Source organism: Mus caroli, unplaced genomic scaffold (assembly GCF_978045245.1).
Source record: "Mus caroli unplaced genomic scaffold, Mus_caroli_1 scaffold_2, whole genome shotgun sequence".
Lineage (NCBI taxonomy): Eukaryota > Metazoa > Chordata > Mammalia > Rodentia > Muridae > Mus > Mus caroli.
In genome coordinates this window covers 24314035-24339461 of record NW_028227257.1, presented here as the reverse complement: position 1 = coordinate 24339461, position 25427 = coordinate 24314035, and the positions used below count along the sequence as shown (strand labels likewise).

Here is a 25427-nt window from a genome sequence, read left to right as displayed (position 1 = left end):
TGCTATGTTCTGCATCCGCGGGCATACACTTACAAACACATAAAAAATGTTAAAACTCTGGGTGTTCCATCCTCTCCCCGCTCCACCTTCGTTCTCGAATGCTAAACTCGATGAAGGCGCGGTGAACTACTCCGCAGCGTAGAGAGACCGGATGGAGGCGACAACTGCCTGGCTTCTGAGTCTGTGGCGCCAAAGAGAGGAGCTTGACATCGTGACGTCACAGAACTGTGACGCGCCCTGGAGCTCCGCCTCCTTACGACCTGCGCCGGGAATCCGGGCTGTCTGCGCCGTGGCGTCACAGGTCCAGGCAGGCGGGTTTTCCGTCGGCCCAATGGGAGCGGCGCGCCGGCCTCCCCTTTAAGGAATGTTGTGACCTGACGTCACCCAGGCGAGTTACCTCCCGCAGCCGCCACCGCCAGGCTCAGCGCGAGCCCCGCAGCCCTTGAGCTCGAGCCCCGGAGCCCCCGGCGCGCCGAACCGCAGACGCATCTCTGAGCCGCGCGCCCCGGAGCCCCGGCTGCGCGCCCCGCCGGGCCCGCGCGATGCCCTCCGACCGGCCTTTCAAGCAGCGGCGCAGCTTCGGTGAGGCCCTGGGGGGCGAACTGCCATCGGGGATCGAGGGATGGGGGTGCCAGTCGACCCCGATTGCCGCAGGTGACGTCAGCCCCATGACGTCAGGCACCGGCCGGCCGGACCCCGGGTGGAGAGGCCGCAAGGCCTGGCAGGGTCGCCCGCCTCCCTACCGCGTCCCCCGATGGAGGGCTGCAGGGCCGACGGCCCCGGGGGCGGGCGCTGGGGCGGGGCGGGCCCGGAGCCGCCCCTCGGGGATCAGTGAGGCGGAGTCGCCGGAGGCCTCAGCACAGCTGGGCCTCACACAGAGCTCTGTCCGCAGCCGACCGCTGTAAGGAGGTGCAGCAGATCCGCGACCAGCACCCCAGTAAGATCCCGGTGAGTCTCTAGCCACCCCCCACTCCCAGCCACGCCCTGCCCTGCCAGGTCCCGCCCCTGGCTTACGAGTCCCCCGCCCACTCCACTCCAGGTGATCATCGAGCGCTACAAGGGTGAGAAGCAGCTGCCTGTCCTGGATAAGACCAAGTTTCTGGTCCCAGACCATGTTAACATGAGCGAGTTGGTCAAGATCATTCGGTGCGTGGGCAGCCTCCTACAGGCCTTGGGTGGGGCAGGGCCAGGTTCCACAAGAAGGGATGGAGTGGGGCGAGGGGACTGATTTGGGACACCGGGCCCCTTGTTCTAGGAGGCTGGAAAAGACCAAGGTCGGGGCTGGGACCAGCTTCAGTAGAGGTGAGAGCCTCTGGCTGAGATGGACCGAAAAGTGAAGGTTCAGTAACATTTTGGAAGGGTCACCTAGGCCTCCAGCAGGCAGCCTCCTCACCTGGCATGCCTGCCCTGCCTGCCTCCACAGGCGCCGCCTGCAACTCAACCCCACGCAGGCCTTCTTCCTGCTGGTCAACCAGCACAGCATGGTGAGCGTCTCCACACCCATCGCTGACATCTATGAACAGGAGAAGGATGAAGACGGATTCCTCTACATGGTCTATGCCTCCCAAGAAACCTTCGGCTTCTGAGTCAAGAGGAGGGGTGGGGGGTGGCTGGGAGTTCTGGTCAGGTTCTCCCCAGGGTGGTCCTGGCTCCTAAACTAAGCTATTTCAGTCCCCAGTGGATTAGGCAGAGATGTGACACCCCCTCCCCCCAGGTAGGGGCCACCAGCCAGCTTACCACATCCTGGGTAGGTCCTGGGCCAGTCATGTTAGGGTTGTTCTTTTGGGTGCTGGCTGGGTTGGGAGTGGGTGAGGAGCAGCATCCCTGCCCTGTGGGGTTTGTCATTTTGTTAGGTCCTTGCCTGTCTGCCCATCTTGCCCCTCATCCACCTGAGGCTTTGCCTCCAGCCAGGACCTGCCCCACCCCTGAAAGGCTGGCTCCCCTTGTGCTGACACGGTGTATGGATCTGTGGTCATTTCCTCTGCAGAATAAAGATTGCTCAGGCCTGCCTGGCCCTTTGACTCCAGCTGCTTGTTTGGGAGCAGGGAGGGCTGCTAGGTGACTGTGTTCACACTCAGAGACAGAGACGTGTGTTCTGTGGAATGTGAGTTCCCAGAAACCCACTCCTTAGTACAGGATAGCATGTAGTCTTAGGGGGCCAAGCTCACTCCACTCCAGGAATACATGTCATCAGAACAACAATGAAAAAAAAAAAAGACCCACACATTTATTAAGTAGTCACAACCTATAAAGCCCTGCTCACCGGCTGCTTCCTTTCTGGGCACAGTCACAAAGTGGGGGGTCCAAGTGGGGTGCTCCTAGCTTCTCCCCATGGGCCTTGTTGCCAGCTATGAGTCCCCTTTGGTGCCAGAGATTTGTGACCCCGGACTTGAACTTCTTCTGCCTGAGGACGTGCCTGCTGGCAACTCTGGATGAGGGACTTGGCCCAGCTTCTGGCCCTTCCCCCTCTTGTCCATGCAGCGCTGTGCCAGCCAGGGCTACTTGAGCACAAGCATGGCCTCAGTGCCGTCCTTGGCAGTCAAGTAGAGACCGTGTGTGAGGTAATACTCCCGTCGCAGGAAGGCATAGAAGTAGTCAGAGATGAGCAGGATCTGGCAAGGAAAGAGAGTGTGAGAAGCCACAAGGCACCTTAATGAATACTACCCTTTGCGGGGTTAGACAGGCAGGTTAGTGCCTGTCTGGCATCTCCCAATCTATAATTCTGCCCAGGGACCTCCTTCCCTCTTGGCACGTTCCTAGCCCTGAACGATCTTATGGGTCATCTGGCAGCTGTTTGTATCCTACCTCCTGTTCCCTTTTCCTGGCTTACACTTCCATACGTGAGAGTCCAGACCACTGTTCTTACAGTGGTGCGTGCACCTTGCTTCTGCCTCTGTTGCACAGGCACAACCCCATGTAGCCTTCCCTAGAGAAGCCATCTATCCAGGAACTCAGAACACAAAATTGCCTATTTCTCCCATAACAGGCAGCCCAGGAACTCTACCTTGGAAACAGTTTGTCAGGTGGTGGTGGTACAAACCTTTAATCCCAGCACTTGGAGGACAGAAGCAGGCAGATCTCAGTCTCACAAGATCTGACTGCCTCTGTCTCCTGAGCACTGGGCCTGAAGAAGGCATGTACCACCACTATCAAGCTACTGCCAACATTGCTAACCTGTTAAAACCGAGTTATTTCTGGATGTGACTGGTATGATTTTCCTTCCCATGACCTAAGCAGCTCATCACTGTGATGAGTTGTGAATTCTGATTCTGCATGTGTTCCTCACCCACCCCGAGACAGGGTCTGGGTGAGGAAACCTCAGGGTTCAAGGTCACTATCTACTGCCTGAGCCAGGCTGACCAACAGCTGCTTGGTCACTTGCTGATATGCTACAGGGCCCTGTGTCCTTTTGTGGGTGGACTCTTGGGACGTCACACATTTAAGGGTGTATATCCAAGTCCAGCCTTCCAGGTATGGCTCTGGTCCAACTAATTGAATGCCTCCAGCCTCAGTTTCCCTATTTGTAAATAGGCCATTAGCCCTCCAGTGAGAGAATGGCAGGAATGAGTCCAGAGACTATCTAATTTTGGTCCCTCCAAGGTTGTCTTAGCTGCTCTCCTATCTTCAGAAAAGTATATAGCTGCCCAGGACAGGACTGGAAGACCTACATCTTTGGTTTAGGTCAACCTCTGATCTGTCTCCCTCTCACTAAGTGCCTGCCATGTTCTAGGCCTTAGTCTTCCTGTGTGAACTAAGAGGTGGTTGGTGCTAGTCCTCTTGGAGCCTATAAACTTGAGAACAGTATGTCCAATACTGTGCCTGCCCCCCTTTGGTCAGGCAGGACACTCCCCTGCCAGCTTCAGTTACTCCAGTCTTAGGCATGTTGGGCTGAATAGGGTTGTGGACTTTGGGATCAAGAGTGCAAATGAGATGAACCCTGTTCCCCTCTGGGACTCTATTTAGGGTGACAGCGACCTGAGATGGTTGGCTCCTTTGAGTCTGTGGTCAGACTGAGGTGGGGCAGGTAAATGCCACAGTGGCAGAAGCACTCAGGATCATCCTTAGCAGAAGCGACATTCCCACCAAGTGCCACACAGTTGAATGGGAAGTTGCAGTTGGAATGAGTTTGTCATCAGAGAGGTGAAGGGGTCAGGACCTAATCTGGATAAAGTGAGCCTACTGCAGGTGAAGGGGAGTTAGGTCCTGACTAGGGGAAATGTTCCAGGCAGTGGAACACCAGAGATCCTGTGCTGAGAGGGGCAGTGCGGGGAGATGATGTAATGGACGGCAGGACCAGGTGCAGGCTCACAGAGCTCAGAAGAGTCTGGAGCCTGAGAAGCTTTTGGGAGAACTCAGGTCAAGTAGTAACATGATCAGATTTGTGGTTTTAGAAGTTCCCTCTGGCTGCCTGGCTCAGGAGAGGGTTTGAAAGCAGGGGGCCCTGGGAAATGTCTGAAGTGGTAGTTACAGGGAAGGGCAACACTTGCAATAGCAGCAAGTATTCTTAACTGCTGAGCCATTTCTCCAGAACCCTGGGGATTCTGGAAAAACAAACAAAAGGCACAGTGTCAATCTCAGGACAACATCAGACTAACCTCACTGAGCGAGGGGACCTGTCTGGTGTTCCGGAAGCCTTTCAAAGTTATGAGAAATAAAGACAACACAGAGCAGAGGACGCTGGGAGACATGACCAAGTATAACATGGCTCTGTAGGTTAGTTCTGGAAGAGGCCATGACTGGACATGTTAAGTCCCAGTGAAGCCTCCCATTCCGTTAACGGCAATATCCCGGGAGGGTGGTTAGTATAACAAAAATTCTATGAAACTTAAGATGCTAACCACGAAGCAAACAAGAGTGGACTATACAGCACCTCACTGTACACTCTGCAACCTTCTGTGACGCCAAGACAATTCTAAAATGTAAAGGTTATCTAGAGAAACAGAACAACACAATTGTCTTTGTTGTTGGGTTTTTGGTTTTCGGTTTTGTTGGGTTTTGTTGTTTGTTTTGTTTTGAAACAGTCTTTCTGGGTAGCCCTAGCTGTCTTGTAACTCTCTGTATAGACCAAAGAAACCCTCCAGCCTCTGCACTCCAAGTGCTGGGATTAAAGGTGTGTGCCACTACACCGGCTTGTTTTGTTTTGAAACAGAATCTCTTGAAACCCATGTTGGCCTTCAACTTCATATCAGAGAATCTCCTTAAACTTCTGAATCTGCTTCTACTTCCCAAATGCTGGGGTTACAAGTATGTGTGTGTGCCACAAATCCTTTTTTATGCGGCATTGGAGATGGAATCCACAGCTTTCTGCATGCTAAGCAAGCAATCTACCAGAGTGTTTAAGAGAATATTCTCAGTCTAGTAAGTAAATATTTAACTCTACTTACTCAATGATGTAAAAGCTGACATTTAGAAGGAAATATAATGATACCTACATTTCAATCAGTAGTAATTTAAAAATATAATCCAGGATGAGTTGGTGATGGCTCAGAGGGTTAAGGCACCTGTTCCAAGCCTGATGACCTGAGTTTATTCCTAGAACCCACATGGTGGTAGGAGAGAACTGATTCCTACAAGCTGTCCTCTGTCTACATGGATGCTGTGGCATGCACATGTCCCACCTCCACAAAAGATGTTTACAAACAAACAAACAGAGGAGCAGGGCATGCTGAGCACCTGAGAGGTACCTGGTCTACATGAGACTCAAAAGACCAAAATCGTAAGGTAAAAACCCAGAGTAACAGTAAAATAAATAAAAGATGGCTTAAGTGATAGTGTTCAACGTTCCAGGATTTCTGTAAGAGAGAAGTGTAGATAAGGGCCTTGCTCATTTGGACACACAACCTTGAGTGTCACAGGTCTAGGTGGCTGCTGTGGCCACAGGGGAAGGATTGAATGCTAGGCTGGAGCTTGGCTCTTCAGAGGAAAACCTGGGCCTGGGGCTTTCCATTAAGACTGCAAAGAGAGCCAGGCATGGTGGTGCACACCTTTAATCTCAGCACTCAAGAGGCAGAGGCAGGCAGATGTCTGAGTTCAAGGCCAGCCTGACCTACAGAGCAAGTTCTAGGACAGCCAGAGCTACACAGAAACCCTGTCTTAGCAAACAAAAAACAAACAAGACTGCAAGGAGGAAGGCCATCTCCCCGGAGGTGCTCTGACTGACCCTGCTCACCAGCTCCAAACCCACAGCCCCTTGCCTATTCTGAACAGGAGCGAGTTGGGGAGGGAAAAGCCAGAGTCAGTAATTGATTTCCTGTTCTTTAAATTTCATTTTCCTTGTGTATAAAATGAAAGTAGCTGGGCATGGTGGCTCACGCCTTTAATCTCAGCACTTGGGAGGTAGAAGCAGGTAGATTTCTGAGTTTGAGGCCAGCTGGGTCTACAGAGTGAGTTCCAGGACAGCCAGGGCTATACAGAGAAACCCTGTCTCGAAAAAGCCAAAAAAAAAAAAAAAAAAAAGAAAGAAAAAAGAAAAAAAAGAAAATGAATAAATAAATAAAATGAAAGTAATAAAAGCTCTAGTTTATTACCCACCACAATGGTCTTCCCTAATCCAAACCTAGAATTTAGGGGTGCAAGAATACGTTTGTCCCTCTGCCTCTAGAGACCTGAGGCCTTTTTTTGTGGCTGCTCTGCTTGTTGTGTCTGATTACCTAGCCCTTCCCTTATGTTCTATTTCTGTACTCCCAGACTTTCTATAGAGCCCATTCTAATCATAACACAGCCACTTTTTTTTTTAAGACAGGGTCTCACTGTGTAGCTTTGGCTTAGAACTTGCTAGAAGAACTTGCTAGAACTCAGATATCCACCTGCCTCTGTCTCCTATGTTCTAGGATCAAAGGAGTATGCCACCACATCTGGCACCAACACAGGAACCTATTGGCAGGGAAGCAGGATGGAGGGTCTCCCTGATCTAACTTCTTGGCCCCCAAAAGACCTCGTTTTATTGTTTTATTGCTTTTGAGACAGAGTCTCACTCTGTGGCTCAAGCTGTCTGGAACTCACTATGATGACAAGGCTAGCTTGGCCTCAGTGTGATCGACCTGCTTCCGCCCTGGGGTACTCAGATACAGGCATATAAGCATCTACCACACCTGGTTCCTGAGGTATCTTCTGCACACCTGCACCCACTGACTGCCAGGAGCCCCTGCAGCTCCCCTGTGCCCCCATGCCTGCACCCACTGACTGCCAGGAGCCCCTGCAGCTCCCCTGTGCCCCCATGCCTGCATCCACTGACAGGAGCCCCTGCAGCTTCCCTGTGCCCCATGGCTCTCTGCTCAGGAGCCCCATACTACCTCCATGCTCTGGGGTATGACCACAGTGGGTGCCATCTGCTCTAGCTCTGAAGCCTGATACCTGGCACAGGGCTCACACTCTGGCTTCATGTGTTGGTTCTTAGCCTTTTGGAATTACCCTTCGGGTATGGCTTGCTGAGACCTCATTCATCTCCTTGACAATCAGAAAGGCTGTTCTCTGCTCTGTGGTGGAGACTATGAGATAGCCAAGGCCACAGTGGAGCTAATCAAAACTGAAATGAGATTCAGAACACACTTCAGCACAGATGTGACAGAAGAGAGCCAGAAATAAATATTTTCTAAGTATCTGTCCCTGGCCAGATCCTCCTGTGGCTGGGGCCCATTTATAACCCTGGCTCACAAAGTATGAGAGAAAAGTCAGACTATGTCATCAGTTCTGCCGGTCTACACCCAACAAGCTGAGTTCTTCCCATCGTCTTACACCTCCTAAGGCTCGCTTAGCCCTGGCCAAGGCTGGCTGATCCTCCCTGCCCTAACACACACTCTGGGGTTGTTCTCCCCAGTTTACAGCTCTGTTACTCTACCGGATTCTTTTTGGAAAAGGCGAATAAGATTGAGCCTTCAGAGCCAATTGGTTTGTCCACCTTGACCAGTCAGCATCTGGACTGCAGCCTCCTGGAAACACAGATGTGATCACCTCAGTATGTCTCGTCCCTAGGCTGCTTCTGTTGGAGACACTGACACTCTTAGGGACTTCAACTGGTTGCCATAGTTGGCAAACAGCTGCTTCCTTGGCCACCTGCCCGAGCCTAGGCAGGCTGAAGCCCGAGGAGGGTGACAGCTGACTGTGGAGCTGAGCTGCTGAGCTTTGGCCTACCCACTCACACACCCAAGCACACACTGCAAAGGACGGACAGTAAACAGCTTCGCCTTCCAACTCTAATGATGCAAAACACCAGGGAAGCGGGGTGTGATGTCACAGGCCATCACCTGAGGTGGAGGGAGGGGGATCAGAAAGTCAAGGCCATTCTCAGCCACTTAGTGCATTAGAGGCCAGCGGGGGCTATAAGAGAGCCCAGGCTCTGTCTCGAAAACAAAGAAAAAGCCAGGGAAACACTGAGCACACACATACATATGCACACACTCTCCACCAGTCAATGTGACCAGGTAGGACAGTAGTCTTAAAAACATTCTTGTCCAACCCCACACTGAGTCTTCACAGCCACCTTCTAAGTGAAGAAACACAGTATAGACTCGTGACAGACGACATCAGCTTCCTCCTTCACGCCAGGATTCCAGGCTGAGACCTCTTTTCCTCCTGGCAGTATACAGTTTGCAGAGTCTGGATCCCATCCCATTTATCCTTGGTTGAAGACTAATGGCTCAGCCCGAACCTCAGCAGAATGAGGCTCCCAGGGGCCAAGCAGCTCTGACCACTGCAACCCTGACATGTTCTCATTCTGTCAGAGAGCACAGCCACTGCCACACAACCTCTAGTAGCATAAGCATTGCTCTCTTCCTCTGGTCTCCCCTCCTCTCTTTCTCTCCCTTCCTCCTAGAACCCCCTGGAGTCTGTGAGCTCCAGAACTGTATTTAGAAAGCACTTCCCCGAGAAGCACGCCCAGCCTGGCTCCTGGTTCCTGGCTCCGTGCTCCCAGCCCCACACTGACCCCATCACACGGCATTGCCTTGCTTGTTTATTTCCCCTTCTCTCCACTACACACTGTTCCATAGAAGGAAGGAGGGCTATGTCTCCTGCACTACAGGGCTGCAGAGAACAGGAGCTCTGTGTGAAGCAGGATGAACTCTCTCCTGCAGGTCTTAAACAAATAGGAGGCTCCTCTCATATACAGCAAAGGAAGCTTACCAAGGGTGTTTTCGTAAGAGAAACAACTAGAGGGTACTGCCATCATAGTGAGCACACACACACATATACACACACCCTCCACCAGTACAGGACACTTGTAAACACATGGACAAAGACTCAGAGGGCAAACAAACATATGATCCACATGAAAGAGATCTGGGGCCAGCTGCAGTAAACCCTCCGTAAGCATGAGCCACTATCAGTTATAATTTTAAAGCCCGATTCCCAGGAGTTCTCTGTTCTTAAGTTTATTTAGGATGGTTGGGACACTTTGGCTTTTTCTTTTAGAAAAGCCATATTCATGCAAGCTGTGTGTGTGTGTGTGTGTGTGTGTGTGCATGCGTGTGCGTGTGCACGCGCCCACTCGAGCACATGTAAATCACTGATCAATTTGCTATACATATAATCCCAGCATTTGGGAGGTAGAAGCAGGAAGAGGAGGAGTTTAAGGCCAGCTTCAGCTATACAGCAAGCTAGAGGTAAGACTGGGTACAGAGACCCTGTCCAAAAACTTTAAATAGGAAAAAGAGAGAGAGAGAGAGAGAGAGAGAGAGAGAGAGAGATTTTATGGCCTGAATACTGCCCTAGGAGTTTGCTGCGTGTACCTGAGAGCACACCCTTCACATTGTATATGCCAGCAGGTATAAACAACAGCAGGTATATACAATAGAAGGCAACAATAGGTCTCACAGGTCATATCAAACCCACACAACACTGTATGATGTGGGATTATCACCCTGGAATCTGACAAGTTAAGTCACGTGCTGAAAGTCACCAGTGAGGGAACTGTACGAGTCCTCAAGCAATCAACCAGAGATTTCAATCTTCTTTCTCACACTCAAGCACACACACACACAAGCACACAAGCCTCATTAGATGGTTTGCTATTGTCATTTCCTGTTACTGACTCTGAGGCAATGGTTAATTACCAAACGATGTGTACCACATGATGAGAAAATACTTAATGGCACCGAGAGAGAGAGAGAGAGAGAGAGAGAGAGAGAGAACAGAGCCTTAGTCACTAGAGCACTTACTGGGGTGACTAATAATCAACATGTATCCATTCTGTAACAGGACATGGAATTTCTCAAAATGAACTGAGCAAGACTTAAACAAACCTCAAGGTGTTCTATGCATTCTATATAAATAAAGCTGCCGGGCATGGTGGCACACGCCTTTAATCCCAGCACTTGGGAGGCAGAGGCAGGCGGATTTCTGAGTTTGAGGCCAGCCTGGTCTACAAAGTGAGTTCCAGCACAGCCAGGACTATACAGAGAAACCCTGTCTCGAAAAAAACAAAAGAAAGGAAGAAAGGAAGGAAGGAAGAAAGGAAGGAAGGAAGGAAGCAAGCAAGCAAGCTAGCTGTTTCTGTCAAAGATGCTCTGCATTCTGGGCATCTATTTGGAATCTGAGGCCTTTTGTCACTCTGAACAGCTCTTATCTGCCTGTACCAGGGAGGGAAGAAGGAGGTCAGATGAATATAGCTTTCCTGGCTAGAAAGGTATTTGTAAGAATAGGCTGTGGTGCATGCGTATGTCCCCGAGTGCCTGATATCTCAGTAGAAATGCCAAAACAGAAGTAGGACTGGGCTTGGGTGTGGAGGACATAAAGAGGCCAGGTTTGGACAAAGGGGAGAGGGTGGAGACAACTGCAAACTAACTTCGGCACCTCCACCTTTCCCTCGAGACCCTCCTCTCACCATGTTCCCTTCCTTAGTATGTACAGACTAGTTTGACTTCCCCCATGAAGCCTGGGCTAGTTTGAACCTGAGGACCATCCAGCCACCACATCCTGCTCCCCTTCCCTTCTTGCTTTCCAAGTCTGAAGATCCAGTTACTACTCTCAGTCCCTCCAGCCGAACAGAAAGGCCATCTTATTCCTACTAGATTCTTCAACCAACCATGCACAACTTTGACCACAATCTTGTCGTGGCACATGTATCACACATATCATACATATAACACACATGCAGTGATAAATAAATGATAATAAATAGACAAGGCAGGAGAACTTCATGAGACATACAGTACTAATAAGAAAATTTTTTTCTTTCTTTCTTTCTTTTTTTTTTTTGGTTTTTTGAGAAAGAAAATTCTAAATGTCCCATATCTACACCCAGTGGCTTCACAGGTCCAAGAACAGGGACAGCATCCTTTTCCTGGTGAGGGTCTCTTTTCTTTAGTTAACACCACTCCAGGTTAATAATCTTTGTTTTATTTTCACTTTATTTTGTTAGTCTTTCTATATGACTAGGCTGGGCTTGAACTAAGGTAATCGTCATACCTCAGTCTCCAAAATATCAGAATATCAGAATTGTGCCACTAACCCCAGCTCAGGACAACAACTGATATGTTTAGAGTAGCAGCCTAGGAAACCAGTGCTCCTTCCTGACACAGCCTTTTTTACTGATCTGGTGGTGGCAGCAGTGGCAATAGCAGCAGCAAAACTCAAGGTCAACAGCCTCCAGAAACATTTAACCCAATGAGCCTCTATGGTCAGAGCTCAGACCTGCAAGGGCCAGTGACAGGTATGCAGGTTGCCTAGCAGTCTACCAGCTTATGGGGTTATCTGGACCTCTGCTGGCAGGCACAATCTGAAGAGCAACTTGCTAATATCTTCCTAAAATAGAACATTCACATGCCTTCTGATTCTGCAAATGCTACCACTTAAAATCCACCCTAGAAGCATTGCTATGCACGTATGAGCTATGTGGGAGAACACAAAAGCCTCTTCCATTTCAAGCAGCAAAATAACCAGAAGCAACCTCAGATCCCAACGGCCAAGGGTCACCTGGTCTAATAACTCAGTGTCTGTCTCTCTCCTACCCGAGGACCATGGTGGAGTCATTACAAGCATTCATCTGAAGAGGCGGAGGATGTAGCAGGTGGTACAGTGCCTGTTTAGCATGCATGAAGCCTGTGTTCAGTCCTCAGTATGACATAAAAGTAGGCATGGTGGCACAGGCCTGCAATCTCAAGGCATGTTAAGGATCAAATTCAAGGTCATCTTCAGCTACACAGCACGTGTGAGGCCAGTATTGGCTACATGAAACCCTGCCTCTTTTTCTTTCTTTTTTTCTTTTCTTTCTTTCTTTTTGGTTTTCCTTTTTTTTTTTTTCTTTTTTCTTTTTTCAAGACAGGACTTCTCTGTGTAGTACTGGCTGTCCTGGAACTCACTCTGTAGATCAGGGTGAGCTCAAACTCAGAAATCCGCCTACCTCTGCCTCCCAAGTGCTGGCATTAAAGGCGTGCGCCACCACTGCCCAGCCTGCTTCACTTTTTTATGTATACAAGTATTTTGCCTACGTTTATCTCTATGCTTCTCTATGCCAGTGTCTGCATGAGCCAGAGAAGGACATAGACCCCCAGAGTAGTGAGCCACCATGTGGGTGCTAGGAATTGAACTCCAGTCTTTTTCAAGAACAGCCAGAGCTATTAACTGCATCTCTCTCATTCCGTTTTGTTTTGTTTTGTTTGTTTGTTTGTTTGTTTGTTTGTTTTGAGACAAGGTCTTACTATGTAGCTCTGGCTAGACTTGAACTCTCAATTAGACCAGACTGGTTTCAAACTCACAGAGATCTATCCGTGTCTGCTTCCCAAATGTCAGGATTAAAGGTGTGTGCTACTATACCTAGCAAGACTCAGTTTGAAAAAAAAAAAAATTATTTTTTTTAAAACGCAAGATGAGTGTTTTATGTGAAAACACTAAGTCCAGGAGCAGTTTGTAGATGTTTTTGACTCACACAAACCAAAGGCTCTTATTGTATACAAATGTTCTCACATCGGCCTGTAAATGTATAAAGCCTAAAAGACACACGCCACCCTGAATGCATGATCAAATCTGGGTGGAAAGGAGAGAATAGATGGATCTTGTTTCTTTGCTTTTCTACCTTTCTTCCCTACCTCCTCCCCCTTTGGCAATGCTAGAACTCAAAATCAGGATCCTAAGAATGCTAAATAAGCCGGGCGTGGTGGCGCGCGCCTTTAATCCCAGCACTCGGGAGGCAGAGGCAGGCGGATTTCTGAGTTCGAGGCCAGCCTGGTCTACAAAGTGAGTTCCAGGATAGCCCGGGCTATACAGAGAAACCCTGTCTCGAAAAACCAAAAAAAAAAAAAAAAAAAAAAAAAAAAGAATGCTAAATAAAGGGCTGGAGAGATGGCTCAGCAGGTAAGAGCACTGGCTGCTCCTCTGAAGGTCCTGAGTTCAAAACCCAGCCTCCGCATGGTGGCTCACAACCATCCATAATGAGATCTGATGCCCTCTTCTGGTGTGTCTGAAGACAGCTACAGTGTATTTACATATAGTAATAAATAAATCAAAGCCGGGCGTGGTGGCGCACGCCTTTAATCCCAGCACTCGGGAGGCAGAGGCAGGCGGATTTCTGAGTTCGAGGCCAGCCTGGTCTACAAAGTGAGCTCCAGGACAGCCAGAGCTATAAAGAGAAACCCTGTCTCAAAAAAAAAAAAAAAAAAAAAAGAAAAAGAAAAAAAAAATAAATAAATCTTTGGGCCAGAGCAAGCAAGGCTGGAGCAAGCAGAGGTCCTGAGTTCAATTCCCAGCATCCACATGATGGCTCACAGCCATCTGTACAGCTACAGTGTACTCATATACATAAAATAAATAAACTAATCTAAAAAAAATAATGCTAAATAGAAGTAAGTGTGGTGGTATCCATCTGTACTTCCAGCACTTGGGAGGCTAAGGCAGGAGGATCTCTAAGAGTTAGAGGCTAGCACAGCCTATTCAGTAGTGCAGGCCAACCTAAGAAGAAGAGATACTGTCTCCAAAAAGGGGAATGGGAGGCTGGGAGATAGCTCAGTTGGTAAAGCACAAACAAGCATGAGAACCTGAGTTCAGTCCCCAGGAGCTAGGCTACAAAGCCAAGTGTAGTAACATACACTAATCACAGTCCTGGGGAAGCAAAGTCAGGGTCCCTAGAGCTCACTGGCTGGCCCGTATAGCTGAATTGGCAAGTGCCAGATTCAGGGAGAAATGCTATCTCAAAAAATAAAGTGAAGGGTGACTGAAGAAGACACCCAACATCAACTATGGTCTCCCCACCCAATAAACACACACGTGCTTGCATGCACCTCCCAACACAAAAGCAAAGATTGCTAGGCAAACACTGTACACTGAGTAGATTCCTAAATCCCAATAAAGACTTCTATTATTAAGATGGTGTTACTATTAATCCAGGAAAGCCCTGACCGTGTTTCAGAGGAAAGGGTGGCACTGAGCTCTGATCTTGCTCCTCAGTGCAGCGCTTAAAGCCATGTGTGGCCCGCCACACCCACCGTCAGACGTCCACACTGGGGATCTAACCTTGGGTTTTGAGCATGCTACTCAAGCACGTCACTGCTGAGCTACAGGCCTAACCTTGGAACTTTATTTTCCATTTCACATTTTTTTTGTTTGATTTCTTTCCCGTAACAACAATAAATTTATTACTTATGTGATTAAAAATGCATTCAAAATGTTTTTAAAAGGTAAGAAATGTGGGCTGGAAAAAAGCTCTTCAGTTAAAAGCACTGGCTGCTCTTCCAGAGGACTCAGGGTCAATCCAGCACTCTTGGGGTGGCTTACAACACCTATAACTCCAATTACAGGAAGGCCTATGCCCTCTTTTGGCCTCTATGGGCACCAGGAACACACCTGGTACATACATACAAAAGGCAAAACGCTCAAACACATAAAATGAAAATAAACAAGTGAATAAATAAAGGTTAAGAAATGATGGAGCTGAGGAGAGTCCTCAGTCAATACAGTGCTTTCCGTGCAAGCATGGGAGCACGGGGTGGACTTCCAGCACCCACATGAAAAGCCAGACCTGGTGGCACGTTCTTGTAACCCAGAGGTGGACAGGACGATCCGTGGAACTTATTGGCTGATTAGCCTAACTTAACTTGGTGAGTCCCGAGTTCTGGTGAGAGACTTTTCTCAAAACATAAGGTTGGGGGCTGAAAAATGGCTCAATGCTTAAGAGTGCTTTCTGCTCTTGCAAAGGACCAAAGTGTGGGTCTCAGGAGGTTCATTCAGTGGCTCAATCCTCCTATAACTGCAGCTCTAAGAAAGCTGGTGCTCTCTTTTGACCTCCTAGGGCAGGCGCACACACAGTAATAAAAAGCTTTTTCTTAACCTTTAAAGGTAAGAAATGATGCTAAGACTTTGGCTGATCGCTATAGTTCAGCTACAAATATAACTGGGCGTATTGCCTTTGGTCTCTAGCTCAACCCCAAACCCTCTTTTCCACTAAGTAAGTTTCTCTTGCTTTTGATGTCACCTGATGAGTTACAAGTAGCCCCTGGTATTAAGGGACCTTCCTCTCACAGAGGCAGCTACAGAAGAGAAAGCTGTGATCTGGCAAGTCGCATGGCTGCCTCAAAAGACACTGCCAATTTCATTTCTTGAGCAAAACTAGAGCCAAGATTACAGGCAGATGCTGGGATGTGTGCAGAAGAAAGGGGCTCAGGTAAGCACAAGCACCCCCTGGCCCTGGGTTATTTTACACTGCACTGAAGCCTTCAGATCCCTGCCCTGGCAGGACACAAGCAGAGACGCTGCTCATTCACCGTCAGAAGCTACCACTAGGGCTGAGACCTCTCTTTTGCTGTTCATATACCATATATGGTTGAATTGGATGAAAATCCTTCAGCCACATCTACACAGAAAACACCAGTCCCAGGCTGGCAGTTAAGAGCACTGACTGCTCTTCCAAAGGTTCTGAGTTCAAATCCTAGCAAATCATCCGTAACTAGATCTGATGCTCTCTTCTGGAGAGTCTAAAGACAGCTACAGTGTACTTACATATAATAAATAAATAAATCTTTAAACAAATAAAATAAAAAATAAAACAACAGGGGCCAGGGATATAGCTCAGTTGTTAGAATGCTTGCCAAGCATCCAGAAAGCCCTGGGTTCTATCCCCAGCACTACATAAATCAGGGATGGAGCCGGGCAGTGTGGTGCACGCCTTTACTCCCAGCACTTGGGAGGCAGAGGCAGGCGGATTTCTGAGTTCGAGACCAGCCTGGTCTACAAAGTGAGTTCCAGGACAGCCAGGGTTACACAGAGAAACCCTGTCTCGAAAAACAAAACAATCAGAGATGGTGATGAAACCTCAGGAGGTGGAGGCAGGAGGATCAGAAGATGAAGGTCTTCCGTGGCTGCACAGTTACTTGGAAGCCAGCCTGGGCTGTATGAGACACTGTTATTTTATTGTACAGCCAACAGGAAATCCATCCCATTCCTTAGCTCCTTGCTTCTGCTTTTACTGTCCTCAAAGCCCACAAAGCTGTCTTCACCCTGACCTGTTCACCATATTACACTTGATGTACTGTCAGTGCTAACAGGGTAATAAAAGGGGGTGCCTCTGGAGCTGGGGCTTACCTGAGTTTGTTAGCTCTTAGCTCTACTGACCGTGAATGAGAGCCTCAGCCCTTCAACTATAAACCAGGGATAACGATATCTTTTCCTAGATTTGTTGTAAGGCCTTACTGAAGCAACGCTCAGCACGGTACCTAATACATGTATGGCAGATTCAACTTCATGCTGTTCACTCTCCTGCTCCTTCTACCCAAGTGAGATCAAAGACAGAGGAACTGCCACCCCACACACCCCTGCATAGTCAAAACTACAGGGTGGGAACCCAGGGCCTCAGCTGATAGCCTGAGACTCAAAATGACACCCTGACCCTGTGCGACCCTCAACTCTTACCTGCCCAACATTGAAGGTCAGTGTGATGGCATAAAAGAAATTAGAGTTGGCACTTCCTGCATAAATCCATAGGTGCCACAGGACAGGGAAGAGAAGAGAGCAGACGATGATGATGCAGGTGAGGACGAAGATGTTCCGTAGGACTGCAAAGACAGGTGATCAGTTAGCCTGGCAGTAAGTCTCTGATACCCTTTTTGCTGTGATAGTCACAGGACAGGGAGCTCAGATGGCTCAAAGGCAGAGCACTCCCAGAAACACTGTGTGCTAGGAACAAACCTCAGAGCCAGGTGAATGGTTCCCCATGCCCACAATTGCTGGGGATCTGTATTTGAAGACTTTCCGCCCACCAAAGGCTTGTCTGCCTTAAAACTGGCGCAATCAGCAATTCTGCGAATGCTTCTAAGCCTAGTAGTGAGGCATTCCATGAAAACACCTGTCTTCTACTCTTCAACCTCCCCTCTTGGGTACAACATGGCTGGAGACAAAGGCTTCAGATGGGTGACAGGAAAGAGACCCAAGTACAGAGATGAAAGAGGCCATGAGTGCAGTCTGTGGGCTGCAAAGAGACATTTCAATGTTCTTGGAAGACCTTCGCTGGCATCTAGTTGGATTCAGGCCAATGGTGACCTTTGCAGGAACAGGGAACTGCTACTCACTCTTGCTGGCTGGAAGGCTAAAAGATTAAAGCTCTATGCCAGAGCAGGTGGAACTGGGGACCTGGGGCACAGTACAGCTTGTTCCAGGCACCAGGAGGTGTCAGAGATGACCAAGGGCCTACACCCTTCATCAGACCTGCTAGGTCAGATGGAGTCAAGTTCCCCAGACAGTCACTGAGTGGCTTATCCAATCTGCTGCACCACACTGAAAACCAGGGACTTCTGACAAGGCCCTTTCCCTCTCGAGCCTCAGGCATTCAGAAATAAAATGTCACCAGAAGTGTCCAGTCTCACCAGGAGGGTAATGGAGGGAGTTAGGGGGCTTCAAAGGTCAGCAAGGTATTTCTTTTCTTAAATTACATTGCTAGATACATAGGAACTTACAGCGTAATGCTTATGACTTATTTGTATTTTAATCAACATTCTTTTACCTTTATACAATAGCTAATTAAAAAAGAAATACAACACATGTTCGACTCCAGCCCTGAGCCCTGTGGTAGCTGGCTTTGCAGCTGGACACTGCAGGCTGGCACCAGCTCTGCCAGCAGGCTGTTCTCTAATACCACAAGTATGCATTTGTCTCGTCTGACTCATCCTGACTCAAGGCTGCAGAAGCCAATGACTGTGATATACTTATTGATTTATTTTGTTTTTGTTTTTGGAGATAGCCCTGGCTGTCCTGGAACTCACTCAGTAAGCCAGGCTGGCCTTCAACTCAGAGATCCACCTGCCTCTGCCTCCCAAGTGCCGGAATTAAAGACATGTCCAGGGCAGGGTCTATTCTTCTTTTCTCTTCCACTGGCCAATGCAAGAAAACAGGTAAGGTGGGACCTGGGAGATCAATACTAGCGGCTAGTATTTCAATGGGACATCCTACAATATTAACTATATTCAACTAGAACAAAAGACTTCACAAAATGTCTACTCAGGGCCCCAAGGCCAGAGCTAAAGTCACTTAGTGAGAGAACAAATCCCAAATAGGTGCTCCAAACATTAGGAGTCCCTGGACAGTGCACACAGCACAAAGCATGCTGACTACTATGCTCTCAGGAACTTAGGATATGCTGTGTCTATGAACTCCTTACACAATCACTTGATGCCTCTCTCTTCTAGTAGAGCCTATAAGATCATCTAGGTTTCTGGAAATTTCCTCCTTCTCTGCCCCATCATCTCTGTGGGCATAAAATAATTTATTTCACGTTTAAAAAATATTTATTTCAATGTCCCTGGCTGCTAGACCGTCAGCTTTGATGGTTGAAATATGCAGGGGATGCCCTGGTTAATTATCACTGATGATAACTGCAGTGCCATTAACATATTTTCTTTTTTCAAACTTAAAAAAATATCCATGCTGGGCAGGGGTGGTGCACGCCTTTAACCCTAGCACTTGGGAGGTAGCCTGGTCTACAGAGCGAGTTCCAGGACAGCCAGGGCTACACAGAGAAACTCTGTCTCGAAAAACCAAAAAACAAACAAACAAACAAACAAACAAACAAAACCAAAAATCCATGAAAAAATACCTTTTTTTTTTTTTTTTTGGAGTCAGGTCTCATATGGCTTGGAATTCCCTTTTGTAGCCCTGGCTAACCTCAAACTTGCTATCCTCCTGCTTCAGCCTCTTAAGTGTTAGGGTTATAGATTCATACCAGGAAGCCCCACTTACTGTCTTCATCTCGTGGACGGAAAAGGAAAATTCAGAGGCGCAGAAAGGCTAAAGAAGCTGCCTGGGAGAGGCAGGGTGTCGACTCAAGCTGTAGTCTGCCTGTCTGTCTACAAACTGAATTCAGCAACGTGAGAATGCTACACAACGCCTCTGAGGAAGGGCAATGCCCTCTTTAGGACGGACAGCTAAGGAAAACAACCTGGTTGGGACAGGGAAAGACCAGTGCTTGAAGCCCTACCCTCCCACAGACCAAGGCACGCCTATAGAGTCCAACTGCCTCGTGATTCATCACTGGGTGATTCTTATCTGTGAAATGAGGATGTCACAAGCAGAAGATGCCACCTCCTCTCAGTCAGCTCAGATTGGTCACCATTCTAACCAGGCCGGAGAGACACACCTGGTCTGGGCGTGGCCTGCCCACTTCACTGTTTACCTTCACTCCGGGGCTACTCTCACAGGTAGGGTTCCTACTCACAGCTGGCCAGTTTCACTTCCTGGTTGACACCCAGACAAAACAACAGGAACTAACTTCTTGGGAAGCTTGCCCTAGGAGTTCGCTTCTGACACTTGGCTGCATATCACAGCTCCCTGACAGAACCAGGAGGGTACCTGGGCTCCGCTTCCCTCACGGGAGGGGAGGCTTCAACAGCCTTCTACATACATTTGCAGACTCTTTCCCCCCCCCCCCCTTTTTGATTGTTGTTGTTTTTCAAGACAAGGTTTCTCTGTGTAGTCTTGGCTTCACTATGTTGAACAGGCTGGCCTCAAACTCAGAGATCCTCCTGCCTCTGCCTCCCAAGTACTGGCATTAAAGTTGTGTGCCACACTGCCCTGTCATTTGCTGATTCTTTTGTGTTAGAATCCATGTTGAGTGTAAGGATATCTTACCCTAAAGGAGCCTCGAGAGAAATGGGTAGAATTGAGAAGGGTCTTTATAGGAAGCAGGAAGTCCTATGTTCATAGCCAAAGGCTACAGTTACACTTGTTCAATAAGAAGCTTGGCACTGTCCAATAAGAAGCTTGGTCACATGTAGCTTCATATATTTAATTTTAAACAAGAATTTCAGTTTCTACTGACACCATGGCTCTTTGTAATCTCAGTATTCAGGAAGTTAAGATAGGATGACTTCTTCTAATTTTAGGACAGCCTAGGCTATATAGTGAGTTTCAGGATAGCCTTGGCTACAGTCTAGGATCTGTCTCAAACAAACAAACAAACAAACAAACAAAGTAATGGAAAAAATATCTGTCCATGACAGTATACACCAATAAACCTGGATGTGAGAGGTGAAGGCAGGAGGATCAGGAGTTCAAGGTCATCTTCAGCTATACAGTGAGCTTAAGGCCAGTTTGGGCAATAAGAAACCCTATGCCACAAAGCTGGAAATAGAGGAGAAAGAAAGAAAAAACTTTGTATAATAGTAGTAGCCACTCTATACTAGAATACAGACTAGACACGGTCATCATTACAAACACCAGGATTAGACAGCACTGGGCAAGGCCTAGAGAGCTAGGCTCCAATTCCTAGTCTTTCTATTTAGCAGTCACAGGACCTTGAACAAGTGGCTCTATCTTTTTGTACCTCAGTTAACTCATTTGTGTAAAGGAAATACTTACCTCCAAAGCTGATGCAAAGACAAAATGAGCAACAGCAGTCAGGAACACAGTCACATGCTCTAAGCGACTGTTCTTAGTCTTTCCATCACTGACCACAGGACCAGGAGGCACAGAAGCACATGCATGCTTCAGTTGCCTCCTCTTTCTCGGTGCTGCCAGCAATGGGTGCCCAGTAAATGCGTATCAATTCCTTCTCTCAGCTATTTCGCCTGGCAGTTAGCTGCACTTGAATCTATCCCTAGTGAGGAAAGTCGGAATACTCACATCTGTAGAGATGGTTCCACACGGGGAAGAAAGCCATGTAGAGGGCCACATCCCCCACAGTTGGATAGGACTTGAAGATAGAGATGATGGCAATCTGAATGAACATGAAGAAGATGGGGTGCTCCCTGGAGCAGGGCAAGGAAGACAAACAGGCAGATAGATTAGCCAGGGACTAGGCCCACCCTAGAGACCCCTGAACCTACTTCACCAGCCAAAAGTACTCCCTAGGGGTCCTTCAGGCAAAGGCTACCTTACTACTCAGAAGGCATGCATGAGCCAGGCCTCAGTAGCAGGGCAGGAAACTACAGATATCAAATGCCCAGAGGTGGCAAGGAGAACCAGACAAACACCAGCAAGCCAGTTTACAGGGACAATGCCCACCAGTGGCTTCCTCCTGTCTGTACTAGCTTTCAGCATGCCCCCTGGGAACCAAAGGAAGCAAATTAAGTTAGCATTCCTTATCAGGGTGGTGGTGGTGCACACTTTTATTCCCAGGACTTAGGAGGCAGAGGCAGGCAGAGCAGCCAAGGGGACACAGAGAAACCATGTCTTGAAAAAAAAAAAAAAGTTAAGCATTTCTTATTAGAATTCTAAATGACTGCTTGTCAAGAGAAATCAGGCAAAGGTCACTGCGACAGGTCCCAAGACAGGAAGTGCCTGCTGGCTGATAGCTTGCTTACTGTTTACGGTCAGAGAAACAAGAACACTGAGAGTTACACTCAGCATTTTCAGCTCTTCAGGAGCCAGAATTTCTTTTTTGATATAGGGTCTCATGCGGAACAGGCTGTCCTAGTGACTATGTAGATGAGGCTAGCCTTGAACTCATGATCCTCTTGCCTCTACTTCCTAGGTGCTGGGATTACAGAGAGCTACCATGTCTCTCTCTGAAACAGAATTTTGGGGACCTAAACTAATAACAGCTAAAACTGGTTTAAATTAATAAACTATCACGGCTCCTTTCTCCTGAGCCCCCTTTCTATGCTGAGCTCTGTGCAAAGTTTCTCCTGTGTCATCTCAGAGGATCCTCACAACACCAAGGCCAGCCCTCTAGGCAGAGATTCCTGTCCCCTGTCCTTCCCAGAGAAGTGAAGTCAGTGATGGAGCCTGAATCTGTCTGCAGAGCTCCTAATCCACCATGCTTTTCTCCTTGGTATTTCACATGTCTCACAGCAAAGGTGAGGAGAGCATAGGGCACATGGCAGTTATACATCCCTTGGAACAGCCCCTCGACACAAGCAGAGGGTGACTTCTGCACGAGAGCTAGATGCCTGCTTATGAAGGTCTTTGTCAGCTGCTCTGGAGCCAAGGGGATGGAACCAACCAGGGGGATGGAACCACGGTTCTCCTTAGGAGCCTGGCATGGCCCAAGAGGATGAATACAGATTCTGGAGTCAGACAAACTATGTGTGAATCCCAGCTCCACTGCTTGCAGGCTGTGTAACTCTCTGAGCAAGAAGTCCTCAACTCTAAAGCTGGCCTCCAAGTTCCCGAGTTTGCTAGCAACCTATTTCACAGAGCTATAAAGGTATATGACAGCTCTGTTGTAGAAATGTACTACACAGTAAGCCCTATTTCAGGAAAACTAACCAGAAGATTAAAAAGGGTTGTGCATGCCCAGCCTTCCAAGTAGCCCAACTAGAGTCCCTTAGGGTAAATCATAATTGGGCTGTTGATGAAGAAAATCCAACCAGACCTACTATCCACAAAGCCATCCTCAGTGTAACCTCTGCTCTTGCCCGAAATGGTGATGAGAGTGAGTAGTAACGTGGTCTCAGGCACCTTCAGGTGAGCCCAGGGCTCCAGAGCATCCTCCGTGCAGATTGTACTTGGGTGTGACTCTCAACTGCTGACCTGATTAATGAAGCCAGAAGCCTGATGGTGGAGTTCTGTCTGAGAGTACTGCCAAGTGCTGACAGGCTACAGTGGGGAGCATGGACAAATAAGCTGCAGGCTTCACACTTACTTTAATTTGATGGCTAACGGAACTGTGTAGAAGAAGACGTTGATCTGAAACACGCAGACAAAAAAGAGGCTGAAGTGCTCAAACATCTCTGCAAAGAAGTACCAGAAAAGACCAATGTTTGGAGTGAGATCTGGAACAGAAAGTCTGAAATTAAGAAAACACAGGGAGAGAAAAGAGCAGAGTTACAAATGGTTGGCTTTGCCCTGCTTTTTCCTCAAGACTTGGGGCCAGTACTAGGTGACCAAGGATGGCACCGTCCCTTTAAAAGTCATAAAAGAGCTCTCTAGATAACCCCATACAGATAATTTACCAAATGCAGGGCTGAAGATCCAGAGAACAGAAGCTATAATATATACTAGTTAAGGCAGACTGCTTTCCCAGAATGCACCGTTCCCTGGGCTCAAACTCCAGAACTGTACTAAGCCCACATGAGAAAGCAGGAGGATCTAAAGCTTAAGATCATTCATGGTGGATATGGAGTGCAAGGTTAGAATGGGCTACACAAGGAAAACCCAAGCAAACAAAACCCAGCTAAAAGAATCTGAAATGAGAAAGGGATCCATCCGAGAAACTGAGAGAGCAGCCCCTTTTCTCCACACCAGGCCGGTTTACAATCAGGAGCAATCCAGTATTGCAAGAGGAAGGAGACTTAAATAAACAAAATCTATTTTGGGCATTTGAAAGACCTGCCCAGAGGAACAAGCTCTGTAAGCTTGCTCCCTCCTCCCAATTCTTATTCCACATGCCCATAGCAAGAGCCAGAGAACTGCATGCCTGAGCCTGCGGCCGAGTTTTCCAAGGGCTTCAGGAGCCAGCAGCAGGTTGTGCAAAAATCCCCAGGGCCACAAAACTCATTTGAAAATTTTAAGCTTATCTGGAAGACTTTTGTCTATTTAAATCATAAAAGAATTGGCTACAATACTGGCTCTTCCAAAAGTCCATGCTACCTAAATGTATACACACACACACACACACACAAAAGCAGAGCAAACATTTGTGGTTTTTTTCCAATGCTGGGGATGGGACTCAGGACTTCCAGAATACTAAAGACACTCTACCAGTGGGCTACATCCTGAGCTCCTAAGTGCGCGCGCGTGTGTGTGTGTGTGTGTGTGTGTGTGTGTGTGTGTGTGTGTGTGTTTTAAAGAAAGAAGGCAGCAAGGGGCACTAGGCTGGGCAGTGACAACAGTACTATCTACTGCCCCTACCATATTATTTATATATATGTATACACACACACACATATATATATACATATATATATATATACATACACACACATACAGATCCCTGTTTATAATTTTATTATTTTAATTGTATTGGGTTTGTTTTGATTTTTTATCTTTATGAGATGGGGTCTTGAGTGACCTGAAACTCACTATGTAGACCAAGTTAGACTTGAACTCATAGATGCCTGCCTCTGCTTCCAAAGCGCTGGGATTGGAGGCATACACTACCAATCTAGCTTTAATACATAATTAAAAAAAAAAAAAAGGCAATGAATGAGTGAATGGAAAGAAGGGCAAGAGAGACACAGTATTCCCTAACCCAGATAAGTAGGCAGATAAATAGGTAGAGGTGTGTATGTGTGTGTGCACACGTGTGTGTGTGTGGGGGGGGCAGTTGTTGAAACAAGATTCATGCAATAGAGCCCAGGCTGCAAATGAATTTAATATATAGCCAACAGTTTTTTTTCAGTCCCGATCCTCCTGCCTCCAGCTCCCAGCTGCTAGGGTTGCAGGTGCATGGCACATGCTTGCCTAGATTAAGTCTATGGTCTTATAACAACATTTCCTTTCCCGAGTAACAAGAAAAAGAGTAGAATTTTGGCTCAGTAGAAAGCCAGGAAAAACTATTCACCAGGTGTTACAGATACTTATCCAAGGCAAAACACAAAGAACTCAAAGTGAACAAGTTACTATGCTTAGAATTTACCACAGGGAGACAGCCCGGAGTCCCAGGTAAGCGTTCCCCCATGCCTGAGTCCCTCCCCACAATGATATGCAGATATTACCTACTGGGCTCTCTCACACTTTGTAATCAGAACTCCTAGGGACTGGCCAGCAGTCTGGATGTCAGAGGCTCTCTTAAAGGGTGAGGGCCCTTTTTGTAAACACTGTCTGCATAGTTTTCTCCTTCTGATTCCACTATTAGCTATGAATACCAAATTAGCTTCCAGAAATGTCTAGAGAGGTCTGTACTCACATGAAACCATAGACTGCAGGGATGAAGTCCCAGGAGCTGAGAAGGAAGAAGGAGAGGCAAACGATCACCACCAGGCTTCCTGTGTACATCATGGCGTACTCCCACGAGAAGATCCAGAAGGCTCTGCTCTTCACTTTAACAGGGATGTACTGCCGCTAAGAGAGAGGCCAGACAGGACATTTAGGGATGCCAAGGACAAAAAAGCCAGCTATCAGCTTATGCATGT

The 25427-nt window shown here is 47.9% G+C and overlaps 2 protein-coding genes across 2 annotated transcripts in view; one reads left to right on the top strand and one right to left on the bottom strand.

The window, feature by feature from the left end:
- The first annotated feature begins 290 nt into the window (after window positions 1–290).
- Map1lc3a (microtubule associated protein 1 light chain 3 alpha) lies at window positions 291–2021 on the top strand. Its single transcript, XM_021181310.3, has 4 exons — window positions 291–582; window positions 893–948; window positions 1040–1146; window positions 1424–2021. Exons 1-4 carry the CDS (start codon window positions 543–545, stop codon window positions 1584–1586), a joined length of 366 nt encoding a protein of 121 aa, XP_021036969.1. The 5' UTR covers window positions 291–542; the 3' UTR covers window positions 1587–2021.
- A 181-nt stretch (window positions 2022–2202) lies between these two features.
- Window positions 2203–25427, bottom strand: part of Pigu (phosphatidylinositol glycan anchor biosynthesis class U) — an 80726-nt gene continuing 57501 nt past the window's right edge. The window contains exons 8-12 of the mRNA XM_021181322.2: window positions 25202–25356; window positions 22997–23140; window positions 21034–21158; window positions 16834–16976; window positions 2203–2612 (exon numbers count right to left, since the gene is read on the bottom strand). Coding sequence (XP_021036981.2) covers window positions 2499–2612; window positions 16834–16976; window positions 21034–21158; window positions 22997–23140; window positions 25202–25356 — 681 coding nt within the window. The 3' untranslated portion in view covers window positions 2203–2498. The remainder of the gene's footprint in view (window positions 2613–16833; window positions 16977–21033; window positions 21159–22996; window positions 23141–25201; window positions 25357–25427) is intronic.